At 42.8% G+C, this 15,571-nt stretch overlaps 2 protein-coding genes across 3 annotated transcripts in view; one reads left to right on the top strand and one right to left on the bottom strand.

Moving 5' to 3' along the window:
- Window positions 1–4,448, bottom strand: part of eml3 (EMAP like 3) — a 56,822-nt gene extending 52,374 nt beyond the window's left edge. For both annotated transcript variants that reach the window (XM_070993442.1, XM_070993443.1), the window contains exon 1: window positions 4,314–4,448. In XM_070993442.1, the coding sequence (XP_070849543.1) occupies window positions 4,314–4,338 (25 nt within the window). In that variant the 5' untranslated portion in view covers window positions 4,339–4,448. The remainder of the gene's footprint in view (window positions 1–4,313) is intronic.
- A 1,238-nt stretch (window positions 4,449–5,686) lies between these two features.
- On the top strand, window positions 5,687–13,369 carry ecsit (ECSIT signaling integrator). Its single transcript, XM_070993856.1, has 8 exons — window positions 5,687–5,788; window positions 6,266–6,435; window positions 7,854–8,259; window positions 8,397–8,620; window positions 8,745–8,802; window positions 9,066–9,214; window positions 12,614–12,719; window positions 12,891–13,369. The coding sequence occupies exons 2-8, from the start codon at window positions 6,295–6,297 to the stop codon at window positions 13,175–13,177; spliced, it is 1,371 nt and encodes a 456-aa protein (XP_070849957.1). The 5' UTR covers window positions 5,687–5,788; window positions 6,266–6,294; the 3' UTR covers window positions 13,178–13,369.
- The last annotated feature ends 2,202 nt before the right edge of the window (window positions 13,370–15,571 follow it).

The raw sequence follows: 15,571 nt of genomic DNA, 5'->3' as shown, positions 1-15,571 counted from the left end.
GCACATACTCATGGAACTGGAGTTACATCCACAAGCTACTATTTTCCTCGCTATGATGACGACTGTGAAGGTAAAATTACAAGCAACACATTCCAGTTTCTTTGTTGTTGACTGTAAGAACCAACACAAACATCTTCATCTACTTCCACCATCCAAAGAAGTGAACCAGACCCAGTAGATTAAATTAATTAAATGTCACACCACCACCACCACCACCACCACCACCACCACTAACAACAACAACAACAACAACAACAGGAAAACTCTTAGATTAACAATTCTATGTGTGTGCAAATCATTTTACTTTGGACTGATCTGAGGACCAATAAAAAGCAGGATTCACTTTAAAATTGACGTTCAAGGACGGATCGATAATAACTTCAAACTTAGATTCTGAAAGTTTTTATGTTGCTTTACTGTGTATTTTGCTGATTAGCCTGTTGAATTTGCTGTTACCATGTTCCGCGGCTAATGTGGTTAGTAGCATCTTTTGCAGACCCACACGCAGGAGTAATGCTGGTGTATTTAATATTGAGGGACAGTCAAGAGAAACTCTGTGAACATTAAGCCTCATTTGAAGCCGACTGGGAAACTGTTTTTCACATTGCCTCTTGTGTCGTCTCATACAGACAGAGCTAACTTCATCTCCACACTTCATACTGCAACATAAACTCAGTTGGATCTGTTGTTGCTTCATGGTACACTGAATATTTCACTACTCATATAATCTACTTTGGGTTCCAACCCTATGTCCAACTCTGAGAATGAACCACATTACATTTACTAATGGGTAACACGGTGGAACAGAAGGTCCCCGGTTCAAATCCCGCTTTGGGCACTGGTGGCGTGTCCTCCACCATGCCTTCAGTGCCTGCTGCTCGAGGAAAAAAGGGGGCCTCTCTGTGTGGAGTTTACATGCTTTGTTCTCCCCGTGTTCACCCGGGGTTTCCTCCTTAAATAACCCCCACTAAAAACATGCAAGAAGATCACCACCTGACCAATGGCGAAATGACAATGACGAAAGAAAGGATGGGTCCCCGGGCGCCGCTGTCCATGGGCAGCTGGCAGCCCACCGTTCCTGGCCTGCCACGAAGATTGACAGACCGAGAATTAATTTCACAAAAAAGCATGGCGTGTGCATGTAATGTGTGTGGTGCATGTATATGTGATGCTGTGATAATAAAAAGTATGAGCCTCTTAATGAGCCTACATTATGGGCCAGGTTACTCCTTCTAAAACACATGTGGGCCTAAACCCCATTTTAGATTTTTAGATATTTTTTCTTTCTCAAGGTATGTTCCTTTACATTATTAATAGAGTGAAAAGAGGTAGAATCATGCTTTGAGTGGAGTATCCCTATTATTTTTGTAATACCAAGATATAATACTGTCACTTTAATAAATAAATAAAAAAATAAATAAAATACGGGCAGCACGGTGGGCAGCACGGTGGCGCAGCAGGTAGTGCGCTTGCCTCACAGCAAGAAGGTTGCCTTTCTGTGTGAAGTTTGCATGTTCTTCCCGTGCATGCGTGGGTTCTCTCCGAGTACTCTGGCTTCCTCCCACAGACCAAAAACATGTTCATTAGGTTGATTGGTGACTCTAACTCTAATTGCCCCTAGGTGTGAGTGTGAATGGTTGTTTGTCTTGTGTGTTTCCCTGCGATCGACTGGCGACCAGTCCAGGGTGTACCCCGCCTCTTGCCCGTTGACAGCTGGGATAGGCTCCAACCCCCCTGACACCCCGAAAGGGATAGGTGGCATAGAAAATGGATGGATGGATGGATGGATGGATGGATGGATGGATGGATGGATGGATGGATGGATGGATGGATAAATAAATAAAATACTGTGATCTATATTTGAGGTCATATCGCCAACCCCACCCCCTGTTTATTAATGCCAAACAGACATTACTCACTAAAACAATAAGTAAATCTATGCTTTCCTTTGGCGTTGAGCTTAAAACAGCATAAACCATGTAAGTTAACATTCTGAATAAATGCAAATGGTACAAAGTTCTTACCAAAATCTGCCTAGAATGATGGCTAATTAGCAATTAGCTTACCCTGAGATAAGCAATTTAAATGTAACCATGAGACTGGCAACACATTACCATAAGTCAGGCAATGTTAGACATATTAAATATGAACGCTCACCAAGCAAGAGAACATTGCAGTGGTGATTTATTACTAATGAGTACAGAGAGTGGACAGCCTGCCACAGCTACAAACCCTCAACCACTGTGTCTCTATACAAACTGATCATCTTGAAGCGGTCAAAACATAGGCCAGCACTGGATAAAAGTAATACAATAACACAAGCTTGTTAAAATTGCAGCAGGCTTACATCAATGTATGGTTACACCAAAACAGGAGGGACATCTAGACTGGGTGAATTCTGTCCCCCAATGGCGGGAAGAGCAACAAGGACATAAACAGGTGTTCAGTAAGTTTGCTGATGGGGTGGACAACAGCTGAGACAGTCTTCAGAGGCCAACAGTATCCATGACTATACACTGTCCCATATACCTTTGTTCTGAAGTAAAGTACACACACGTACCCAGTAGAAAAAACTGACTGCTGCTTCAGATCTTTTTAACATCCAGAATTGTTACCCATTTATTCCACAACTTCACAGTTATGGATTAAACTGTAACTCTGGAGGAATCACACTGTGGGCTGTAATCTAAAGCTTTACCTATCTGCTTCTTTTTAATGGTCTTATTAACAATGTGGCATTGATTTTAGCCACATCACCCAGACATACATAAAAGCTTTAGCTTTAAAAAGACTTAACACACAACAGATGTATCTTACAAACTAGCACACATGGAATATCAGTATGGGTGGATCAAAATATTGAATATTGGTGTCTCCATGCTGTCAGTGTGTCACCAACCACAGCAATGGGTTGTTCACATCATCTGACCCATGGTATGGTGTAAGGCACTCTGCTGACAGTGAGACACAGATCAGTTATTAAATCACCCTTATTATCAAGGTACAAGATAATTACCATCAAAGACAGAGACCTGCATTGAGAAGAGCAGCAGCCTCTACACTGTATTTTCCACTTGAGTTCCCTCCAGCACTGAGTCTCAGCAGCCTTGCCCACAGATGCTGGCAAGCATCCCCATGTGATATTTACTGTTCCCCAGTGCCTTGCTGTCCCACTATTTTACAAGACAAGTAAACACAACATCAGCACACAAGGTGAGACAGTGGGGCCTGCAGATGTGCAACAAAGGTAGGACTGTGCAAGTGTTCCAACTCCCATCCGACAGGCAGCATTGTGGGGGGGGGGAGTAGGTAGAGCAGAGTAAAGAAACACTGAGGATTGTTTAAAAAAAATAAATAAATAAATAAACACGGACAGTCTGTTAAAAGGTCGCACATGGTGCACAAAATTGTGTCTACAATCTGCTTTTTTTCTCTCTTTTTTTTGCATTTTAAAACAGTTTTCTTTGATCTCATTTCTGATTTCTGACTCTGATTTCTATTGACAGCTCTGCTGCTGAACACATACAGTCAGGACCTCAACTATGAGCGGCGCAAAACTTTATTAACAAAATGTTAGTGAAGAACCGAAGAAAAAAGTCACGCCTCAAATATGATTTGACCCCGCGTGCAAGAACACAGACAGCTGCGTTCAACGTAAAGCCGTCACGCGCTCAAACCGAAACCAGCTAACAACAGAATATTTAACTAGCAGCTGTTCACCAACAGCAGCAGGTCCGACACACCTACAGTTACACAAGTGTCGCTGTCATTATCCAACACAGCTTTCACCGACACATGAAACTCCATCACTGCTCGAAAAGCGAGAGTTTGAAGCAACAGGGCGTTTCTAACGGTAAACAAACAGCTGAATAAAGCGTCAGTCAGTGCCGAATGTTCAAGAAGTATTCTTTAATTCAGTATACTGTTTGTCCAAGCGCCACCAAACTTCCTTAAATGCCCCACTATCCTGATGTATCAAAATATACCAAGGAATACGGCAGAAAGCACGAGGAAATTGTGAAACTTCATTTACCACATTAGAGCTGTCTTATTAAAGATGTTCAGATATATGCCGAACGAAACTGAGTCTTTTAGTCTTGCAGGTTGAGTTCTCCGCCTTATGTACATTTACCGAAAAGCAAAGCAGTTGTTGCTTCTTCTTTTTTTTAAAGTAGTTTGGAAAAGTGTTCCCTCCATAACGATGTGAACGGCACATCCGAACAGTCAGTCAAGTTTGAATACTGCTAACGTTGTCACTAAAAATCACGACACATTATCACAGAGGACGTTTTCCTTGCTTTAACGTTACTCACCCAAACTGTTCGTAGACGAATCCATAATCTGAAGTTTAAACTGCGTGAAGTTTTTGTAGAAGTAAAGCCTGGACTAAGGTGTGTTTTTCATGCTGGGAGAGGAGTGTCAGAAGTCACACTGGGGACTGGTGTCAAAGAGCGCGTTTAGCAACAAGAATACCGGAAACGTGAATCGTTTTCCTGTAAATAAAGCGTTATTGTTTATTAAACAATACAAATGATTACAAATAAATTCCTACATCACGCGACAATTAAATAATCGTTAGAGGCTACTGTAATGACGGTGATATAATTAAAAAAAAAGACGAAATAAAAAAAAATAGACATATCGTTACTTGAAAGTTTGAAAGTGTCATCCGGAAGTTCTGTACCTCAGTAAGGTTACCTTGACACTCTTCGCAGGGAAGGCACCATGTGGAGATGCGTTATGAATGTTAAAGGTTCCATAAAACTTACATCTTTACTAAGTCTTTCTAAGTTATGTCTCCAGTCACTGTGATTCAGTAATGAATATTTAGATATTGTGTAAGACAGTATGACACTTGCAACACAACTTTTCCAGGCAACACCTCGTCGCCTGTCAAGTAAAAGCTATGAGGTATTTGTATGGAAGACATTTGTCGCCACCACGAGGCAGTGTTTTGTAGTACACGCGCATCTTCATTATCAGAGACGACCGACAACGCGAAGAGATACGAAATGAAAATTTCTATACATATATATAGAAATTTTCATTTCGTATATCTACACACACACACACACACACACACACACACACACACACACACACACACACACACATTTTTTTATTACTTGTGGGGACATTACATAGACTTCCGTTCATTTCCTGGAGCCTTACCCTAACCCTAACCATAACCACCATTTGCCTATCCATAACCCTGTACCTAACCTAACCCGTAACCCTATCCTCAGTCTTCACCCTAATATTTAATGATTTACATTAAGGGGACCTGCATTTTGTCACCATAAGGAAGGTGAGTCCCCACAATGTGACTGTGTAAACAGATTTTTGTCCCCATAAATACCAGATCTCTCTCTCTCTCTCTCTCTCACACACACACACACACACACACACACACACACACACACACACACACACACACACACACACACACACACACACGTTAAAATACCCTAGTGTGCCTTTGTTCCTCTTCTGCTTCCACAGCATGGGGTACCTTAGTACGACTAATATCTATTATAACAACAACAGGCGCTAAAATACCCTTAGGGCAGAATCGATTTTACAGAGATGTACAAAACAATTCCCACAAGTGTATTTACAAAGCAGATCAGGGTTTTTGGAAAAAGTATTAGCGCTAATGTTTCCGTGCTTCGGGGGAAGGAAATGTGTGTAGAACCAGGAAGTTCACCCGGCTTTTCAACATGGAGACGTCCGCGAGCCCTGATCTCTGAAGGAGACTAATTTCTTCGTATGTTCATCAGCATAAATGGTGATTATTGAGTGGGGGTATATAGCTATATCTGTAATTATGTACTTAAGTTATGGATGCAGAATATTGTTCTTAATCATTTGTCTGACACCGTCCCAATACACCTTAGTTATGTGCGAAACTTAATACAAAATTGTATCCGTCTAATGTTTTTGCACCTCTAACAAATATTAATCCGCGATATAAGTTCCCTGAAGAACGGTTGAGAAAAGCAGGGCCACTCTTCAGGTCGGTTTACACAAATTCATCAAACATTTTATATTTTTACTCAATTACTCAATCAAAGTAAAAATCAGATTTTTTCAGCCATCGTCGCAATCATCTTCCACAACAAAGTACACTGTGGTGAGTGTTGTCACTACTGGAGTAAAAGAGATTTACCAGAGTGTCTTGAGCGCTGCAGAAAAACGCCACATTCATCAATGGAATCAGGCATTTCTGAATATCATCCATGTCATGTTGATTGTCCCTCTGCAGGTCGCTTTCCTGAAGGTCAGTGAGACACCATGAAGTGTGCCCGCTGTCTGCTCCAGCTGCAGGCTCTCAGACTGGTGGGCCGCTCAGCCAGGTCTGCTGCCCAGTATGGTGCTCTGCTCCAGTCCGCCTCCTCCAGTCAGCCCAGCACGCTCCATAACACCCAGCACCAGGTACACTTTAGTCTCCACACATAGTATCCAGACTCTGCTTAAAATGTTGTCCATTTGCAAAGGTTTATAGCTGCAGCATCATTTGGTTCAGCAGAGATTACAGTTGTGTGTCATCATGATCTACAAGACTGATGTAAAACTTTCCCCCTTAACACACAGTCAGAAAGACCAACCGACTGTTCAAGACCATTGATTCAGATATCGTGGTCATTCGTACCAAACGCTGCACTCAGATCTAAGAGGACAAGAACTGAGACCTTGTTTTCATCAGAATTTAGTCTGAGGTCACTGATTATTTTAGTCAGAGCAGTTTCAGTGCTGAGGTTCTAAACCTGACTGAAATGAATGTTACTTTCTTTAAGAAATGAGTTAATTTGCACTGAAACAATCTTTTCCAGTATCTTTCTGATGAATGGAAGGTTGGATATCAGCATGTGGTTGGTGACTGCATTACTATCTAGATTGGGTTTTGACAGCTGTTTTACAGACAGTCTTGCAGAGCTGTTGATGTCATACAGGTGAATTCTACCATGGTTACATCTTTTTTACAATGTTTTTGAGCTCATCTGTGTTCACATCAGCAGCATGTGCTTGCTCTGAAGTTATTTTGTTATTGAGGAATGATGCTAGTTCTTCACAGTTTAATGTAGAGGGCTATGGACAGGTGGGGGCAGTGTTGAGCAGCTGGTCAATAGTGGAGAATAATATACTAGAATTTCCAGCTATTTTAATAATCTTAAAGTGACCCTTCCTTGTCAGACGTGTTGTTATGGCTTCTTTGTATATATTACAGTGTACTGTGAACCCAGCCTTCCTCTATTTTCTTTGAGCTGCTCGAAAGATTCTCTTCCCCTCATTAACACTGTTATTATTTAACCATGGGGAGATTCTGTCAGTTAACCTCTTTTTCACCATAAGTGGAGCGACAGTAATTAAAGCCGGTGAGGTGATATAGCTGAAATATTCAACCATCTCATTTAAAGAGCAGTCATAGCTGTGTGATTCAAATAATCTGCCTCAGCCATGCCATTCAGGAATTTCCTGTGAACCAAAAATTCCCTTTTATTCATTGTTTAGATTAGGTTGGCATTAAAAAACACACAGTGATGGTCAGAAAAAGGCGATTCTAATCTGGAAACATTGTCAGTGTTTGTCAGTGTCAGTGTTGTTATTACCAAGTCCAGAATGTTACCATGCTGATGAGGGGCTTCATTTACATGTTGCTGTCCAGTACAGTGACAAATAGTAGTTTTAGTATGTGCTCCAACTTCACTGCTGACATTTTGAAACTCAGCACAGTTCATAGTTGGCACATCAGTCGTGCTTTTGGGTGCTTAAAGGAGATGTGAATGACAGAATATACGCCGTGTTTCTAAAGTGCAAAGCTCCATGTGACCAAAACAAATGATCACTTGTAGGTGTTGAGGCAATTCCACGGCAGCCCAGCATGTGCCAAGAGCCGACCCGTACCCGCACAGTTCAACCACGAGGACGACAAGAAGAGGGACAAGTCTCTGGTCGCCCATGATGACCTGTTTGAAGAAGTGGCCAAAGGGGTCAAAACCAAGGCCATGTTTAATAAAGTGCTGGAAGTCTTCACCAAGACCAGCGTGAGACGTCGGGGCCACGTCGAGTTTATCTATGCTGCTCTGAAGAAGATGCCAGAGTTTGGTGTGGAGAGAGACCTAGTGGTCTACAACAAGCTGCTGGATGTTTTTCCCAAAGAGGTGTTTGTGCCCAGAAACTTTATCCAGCGAATGTTCAACCACTACCCCCGGCAGCAGGAGTGTGGAGTGCAGATACTGGAGCAGATGGAGAACTATGGTGGGTGTCTGTCACAGGTAGAGGGTGGTTCCAGACAGGAAAGGGCAGGGGTCTGCATGTACGCCCACTCTGAAGATGTCAGGGGAATTACGCTGATACAGCAGAGTCTATCTTCAGTTTAAATGATTGTCTTTCAGGTATCATGCCCAACATGGAAACCAAAGTCCTGCTGGTCCAGATCTTTGGGGAGAAGAGCCACCCCATTAGGAAGTACCAGCGCATCATGTACTGGTTCCCCAGATTCAAGCACATAAACCCCTTCCCCGTTCCCCGGGAGCTGCCCAAAGACCCCGTGGACTTGGCTCGCTTCAGTCTGACTCGCATCGCCAATGACCTGGACGCTGAGATCACAGTCTATCAGGTGCAATAACCAACTGGTCTGCTTTGTTGTGAACATGAGGATGAGCTTGTATGCTCTTTATTTTAATATGTTTTTAACTTGATTGTCATCATTTACAGAATCTGTCTTGTGCTCTTCCCACTAGCTGCCCTGTACAGACATCACAGAGAGTGGAGAAGAGATCACACTTCCACATGTCGTAGGTATGGGAGCTGTGTAATATGTGGAGTGGTTTACAGGAATCTCACTGCTCATGCTTAAGAGTGTGTTTTTGTATACTGCTGTAAATTCACAGAAAATATCAGATATCGTCCTCTTTGACATACACTTGCAGCAGATGATTTTAAGCCTAAAGGAAACCAAAGAAACCACAATAACAAACCAGGAAACTGGTTTCTTCTAAATGTTAGCTATCCAGACTTTTGCGCATTGTCTTTGTTTCCTGTCCTTCCTGTGTCGGCCCCAGGTATCCAGAGCCCCAGTCAGATGGAGCTCCTGGCCAAGCATAACCCGAGCAGGCCAGTGTTTGTGGAGGGCCCCTTCCCCCTGTGGCTGAGGAAGACGTGTACATACTACTACATCCTCACAGCTGACCCCACACCACGTGAAGAGAAGGTGGGAAACCCTCCTGTTATTATTTTGGATGATTATATTTGTTAGGATTCTTCTTCTTCTATGCTCAGCCCTGAAAGGTTCAGGGTCTCAGAGACTGGAACAACTGCAGTTCCCAAGCTCTGGTTGGAAACCTCACCCACTACACAGACAAAATAATCAGAATTATACCAATTGGCTCTACTAATAGATGGTGATATAACAACAAACTTTTAGTTTGGAATCGTAAATGTCCTGGATTCTGCGGCTCCAGACAAATCTGTCCATTTGCACTTGGTCCAATTTTGATTTTTGCATTTTGTTAAATTTTAAGCAATCTACGTCATATTTAGCACATGGCATATCTGGACCATTCCAGAAAAAATGTTTTTTTTAGATTTTTGATATTCCATATGGTTCCGAAGTTCAATTTTGCACAAACACATCAAACTTGGCTTAAAGCTGCAGTAGGTAACTTGCATAAAAGTAATTTTTTGTCATATTTGCTAAAACTGTCCCTATGCCCAGACAGCATTACATGAAACATGTAATCTGTGAAATAAAACAGCTCCATTGGTCCCACCTACTGCTCCTGCTGCGATTTGCAAGAATCCACCGCGCCCGACACAAAACAACCAACCAGAGCCAGAGGAGCATCTGAGGGAGTGTCTGACATCTGTCAATCACTACTCACACACACACTGCGAACCGCCCCCTCCCTCTGCTCATGCTGCCGGCTGCCGCTCTGTGAGCGGCGTCAGGAGGCTAGTGAGCGCTATGGTGGAGCAACAGCCACCCACAAAGGAGAAACTGCCCATACCGCCACTGTCAACAACAGCATATACGGCTAAGACAACAAATCACCATAAAGCTAATATGGTGATTGTTACAGTAACACTCCGCAGCATGTACGGTAGGTTAGCGACTGTGATGTAGCGGCTGGGCAGAGTTAGCTTGTTTCCGATGCTAAGGCTAACATTACTGGTTGTCACGGCAGCAGCGCAGACGCTGCAGGGAGGAGGGGCTTGGAGGCAGGCCATGAGTGCAGCGGAGAGGGAGGGGGAGTGACGTGAACTTGTGTTGGTTCAAATTTTCAGGCTAAGTCTGCTTTCTACTCCATCTTACATGCTGCAGCTTTAAGCCAGGACTTCTGGTGGCATAGAATCGCTGCTTATGGTGTAAAATAGTTAATGCCTAAACAAGACCTATACAAGTTGGGAAAGGATAAGGCCTAAGTCACAAAAAAGAGGAAGCTTTGGAAAACTCCAATACAGACAAAGACGCCGGTGAGGCACTGGCTGCCAGGCAAGGAGGAGAGACTGAAATACTACACGAGAAATGCTGAAAGATATGACGACAGAAATGCAAGGTCTCTGGAGAGATATCAAAATAAGTTCTAGAGGGACATTAAGCAACAATTGAACGTGTTGAGGGCTGAAATCAGAAGATAGAGGAGACAAAAGGAAAAACTGACCTCACATCCAAAAGGCAGGAAGAAGTCAAACAACCTTATCGGGAATATGGAGACATGGAGCACAGATGCCAAAGATGCAGTGACTCCCTGTAGAAAACACAACACACTCTACAAACCAAAGGTACGCAGCTAGAAGGACACTCAAGCAGGAATAATGTAAGGCTGTATGGGATACAGGAAACAGCAGAAGGTATATCTATGATCAGCTCTGTGGAAAACCTCGTTCAGACTGAGCCGAGTGAGGACGTCAGGCCTGAAATAGACCTGGGCATCAGGCAGGCACACAGAGCTCTGTGCACATCTGTTCATTAGGAGCATCAGGACAGGCCCTGCAAACCTCAACGTTCATAAGGTCGGCATACTTAAATCGCAATATTAACATTGTAGTTGGAATTGTCTCTGCAATTTTTTTTAGATCTGCGATGGTCTTAGGGATTTTTGTTTGTCTCCAGAACAGATTTATATTAGACCCACTTTAAAAAGATTCATTTTCATAACGTACTGGTTAATACGGAGCAAGCCACCAATCATTTTTTAATTGTCTGGGGCCCCACCTAGTGGTGTGAATAGACCCCCATGTCAGAGGTACCAGTTGAACCTGCGTGCTGGAAACTTGTATTATAATAAGAAGAAACCACTAATAGTATTTTGGCAAGAAACACACCCAACACCCTCTGAACATGAAAAACATACGAAGAAGAGATTCAGAAATACGTGCTGTTGAAGCCTACCAGCTAATCAGTAAGATGGTGAAGAGAGCAGACTTAGCCTGAAAATTTGAACCACTCATGCTGCACTCATGGCCTGCCTCCAAGCCCCTCCTCCCTGCGGTGTCTGCGCTGCTGCCGTGACAACCAGTAATGTTAGCCTTAGCATCGGAAACAAGCTAACTCTGCCCAGCCGCTACATTACAGTCGCTAACATACCGTACGCGCTGCGGAGTGTTACTGTAACAATCACCATATTAGCTTTATGGTTATTTGTTGTCTTAGCCGTATATGCTGTTGTTGACAGTGGCGGTATGGGCAGTTTCTCCTTTGCGGGTGGCTGTTGCTCCACCATAGCGCTCACTAGCCTCCTGACGCCGCTCACAGAGCTGTTTAACTGAGCGGCAGCCGGCAGCATGAGCAGAGGGAGGAGGCGGTTCGTAGCATGTGTGAGTAGTGATTGACAGATGTCAGACACTCCCTCAGACACTCCTCTGGCTCTGATTGGTTGTTTTGTGTCGGGCGCGGTGGATTCTTGCAAATCACAGTAGGAGCAGTAGGTGGGACCAATGGAGCCGTTTCTTGTTTTTGTTTTTTTCCCCCACAGATTACATGTTTCATGTACTGCTGTCTGGGCATAGGGACAGTTTTAGCAAATATGACAGAAAATACTTTAATACTTTTATACAAGTTACCTACTGCAGCTTTAAGGCTTAGTGTAATTTAAACAAGTGAGTTCTACAAAAACGAATCCCCTGTACAGTTGTAATGAAGTGGACATCAGAATGCATAATGCCGTTTCTTACTGAAGGAAACCATCTAAACAAATACCAGCATGCAGAAAGCACAATGACTAAACAGCAGCTCATAGTTTCATTTTGATGTTTAGCTGCTGTCTGAATTCCAGATTAATTCAATTCAGCTGACTAATTTGCCAGCTGCAGTTGTCTCTGTAAGAGGAGGAGGAAACGGAATTTATGGAACAGATAACTAGAGACTGGCACATTGAGATGTTCTCACCTGTCCAAAGCTCAATTAGAATGGAAAGACAGTTTCTTTTTTCTTTCTTTCATGAGCAGTGGGAACCACCACGAGTCTTTATTTGTCTGACCTAATCCACACAGGTCCATTGGTAATGCTCAGGAATGTTTCCTCATCACTCTCAAATCTGTCTGCATCACCTCTGCAGAGACTTTTCACAGATTCTGAAGGTTTCACTGCTGTATCCGTGTTCCCCCACAGGTCGAGGAGCCCTATGATCCAGAGAGGTGTTTTGACTATCCTCTGCAGTTAGACCTGGATTTGGACCGGGACCTCGGTGACGACGAGAGTTTCAGCGTGGGCGATGGTAAGATATCGACAATCAAGCTCAAGTTTTGTCTTCGATCAGTGTTCGGGCTGCTGTGGTTCAGTTAACACACAAATGAATGCAGACCTTGTCACTTATTGGTCAGGTTTCATTGTGTTCAGGAGAACCAAAGGGTGTGTGTGATGCAGCGCTTGTGTGTTTTGTATCCAGTGGAAGAGGGTCCAGTCTTTGCCATGTGTATGACCAGCCAGGGAGACCAGGCCACCCTTGGCCAGTGGATCTCTGGCCTCCAGCAGAACAACCCCATCCTGGGTCAGGTCCCCACCCTGTTTCGCCTGGACCCTGGACCCAAACAGCTGCAGGGGGTGGCTGAGACCCAGTCAGGCCACCACCACAGCCAAGACCCAGAGAAACAGAGAGAGGAAAGACAGCCTGAAGAGGAACCTGAGGTGAAAGAAGAAGAAGAGCCGCGGCGGAGCCGGGAGATGAAACTATGAACAGCAGTCACACTGAGTGGCTAAGACTGACAGAAGATATCATGACTGACTGTATGTGGCTGATTTACAAGCAAATGTTCATGCTGGGTAGTGGCTGAACTAGTGTGGGTTCCTTTAACTAACACACCAACTCTATGGAACCTTATGAGGACTCAAGGATCAGTAATCAAATAAACTGAATTTGAAAAACTGCGTCATCGTTTTAGTCTCTGTCAAAGGTTGCCTAGTCTACATTTTCAGTGATCTGAGGCATTCCTGATAGCATATATCAGTGTCAGCTGATAATAGTCAGTACAAACTCACTGTCAGGTGTGGTACCTGTGCACAGACCAAAGAGACAATCACCAACACATCGTTACAGATTGAACAAAGGACATATGGTATGTTAATTCATGAACGTCAGAGGAGCTGGTTGAGCTGTTTCCTCCTGGCACTAGTCTTCATGCTAAGCTAAGATAACCGGCTGCTGGCATTAACTTCACATTTAGCACCCAGACATGAGTGGTGCCAAGCTGCTCATCTGACTCTTGGCAAGAAAGTGTCAAAACATGTTTCCTAAACTCTCTAAATTCCCTCGAGTCCTCCTTTAAGGCTTCCGTCAAAATGTTTGTTCCTGTTGCTGTGTGTCTCAGTGGATCTCTGACAGGAAACAAACAGGAAACGTCTGTTCCAGCTGGTGCACAAGTCTAAATCATGCATTACATTGCTGTATATGTTACATTTTAAAAGCTATATTGTTTGTGGCAGCATTGGCTCACAGAACAAATGATGCGCTTTCCAAGAACTACTGCAGTCAAGTGTGGATTGACAGGCCTGAAGAGTTATATAATCTCGGGGCAGTGGTCAGGAGTGGCAGTCCATTCAATGATGCCAGTCGGGTGGAGACTTAGCACATTGTGTGATTTAACAAACACAGATCCAGCATAACCTTACAAGGTTTTGTCTTTTGTCAGAACTGAGCTGACTGCCTCCTCTGTGAGGCCCTTATGATATCTGTCTGTTGTTTTTGAGAATTCTTTTGGAATCTGACGTCCAGAACTGTCTTGAAAGCAGATCATTCAGTTTTCTGTGTGATGGACCTGCAGCACAGCCTGTAACAGCTGAGCCGGTGGGACGGTTTGTTGTTTGGTTTCTCTTAACCATCATGTCTTGCTGCAGAATTCCTCTAAGTGTTTTGACTGAACTTGTTTGTGTTCACAATAGCAGCTGAAATATGATATTAAAATGATGGTGGTGGACAGCTAATTATCACTAACACTGAATGCTGAGGTTAGAAACTCTCTCCACTCCCACAATTTGGCATAAAATGAGTTGGAGACAAAATACAGATAGGTCCAGAGGAGCATTATTTCAAAAGAAACAATTTATGCAATAAGAGCAGCAGAGAACTTAGAAAGAAGTAATGAACTCATCCAAAACAAACAAACAAACAAACAAACAAACAAACAAACAAACAAACAAACAAACAAACAAAAAGTCTAAAAATAAGCAGATAGCATAGTGTGTAAATGCATACATTGATTTATTGGTAAAGATCCCTGCTCATCCCAGAACTCATGGATAAACTGGATTCTTTAATGCTGATATTGACAAAATTGCCCAAAATATAATGGAAAATAAGTTGTGTCCAGAAAAATCTGTGATATACAGTATATCCTCCTGAGACCCAGCCTATTCATTTGTGTCCTCTGTAGTGGACATTTGGTTTTGGTCTTTATCTTTTGATTCATTTGAGCTACCCGACTAAGTCGTGGTGTCCTCAGTAGAGGACATCCTGGCCTTTCCAATGATATCTCATGTGTTTGGGTGGGATGAGGGGAACTTTGTTTTCATGCTGAGACAAAGTGGAGACTGCAGCAAAACGCAAATGCCAGGAAAAGAGAAAAGATAAGTCAAATAGATATTGGGTTTTTTGGTAATCATATATTTCCTTGTTTATGAACATGTCAGGAATCATAAAATTGGACTCAGAGTTCAGTTAAACTTTTTGTTTGGAAAAAATAATAGCAATGTTATGGATGTTTACTAATGTCAATTTTGTTCAGTAGTTCAACAAAAGATACAGGCCAAATGTTCATTTGAAAAATGGACTGACTTTCTTGTTTTCTTGTCAGCCTTCTATGATTTTGTTGTGTTATGGTAAAATGGTTCTGTTGGTCCACTACAGTGGACATGATGCAAAATCAAAACTAAAAATATTTTTACAAAATTGTAAATTGTGAGTTGTTTTGGCTCCAAAGAGGCAGAAAATCACTCCTCGGTTCTCAGGAGGATATGTACATATATTCAAGAATTTGACTTATAGAGATTTAGAATTTAATTAACATTAATCATTAATGTTTCTCTTCCTTCAATAATGACTACAGATAGAAACAGTTTAATTGAGACACTGAA

This window comes from Chaetodon trifascialis, chromosome 23, assembly GCF_039877785.1.
Source record: "Chaetodon trifascialis isolate fChaTrf1 chromosome 23, fChaTrf1.hap1, whole genome shotgun sequence".
NCBI lineage: Eukaryota > Metazoa > Chordata > Actinopteri > Chaetodontiformes > Chaetodontidae > Chaetodon > Chaetodon trifascialis.
Note: the sequence above shows the minus strand (reverse complement) of the source record. Positions and strands in the feature narration are given on the sequence as shown.

Excerpts from the sequence above, each read along its gene's own strand:
- ecsit (XM_070993856.1), top strand. The coding sequence starts at position 6,295 with ATGAAGTGTGCCCGCTGTCTGCTCCAGCTGCAGGCTCTCAGACTGGTG. Across the intron at positions 8,803-9,065 it reads CACACTTCCACATGTCGTAG|GTATCCAGAGCCCCAGTCAG; the intron begins GTATGGGAGCTG and ends TGTCGGCCCCAG. Across the intron at positions 9,215-12,613 it reads CCACACCACGTGAAGAGAAG|GTCGAGGAGCCCTATGATCC; the intron begins GTGGGAAACCCT and ends GTTCCCCCACAG.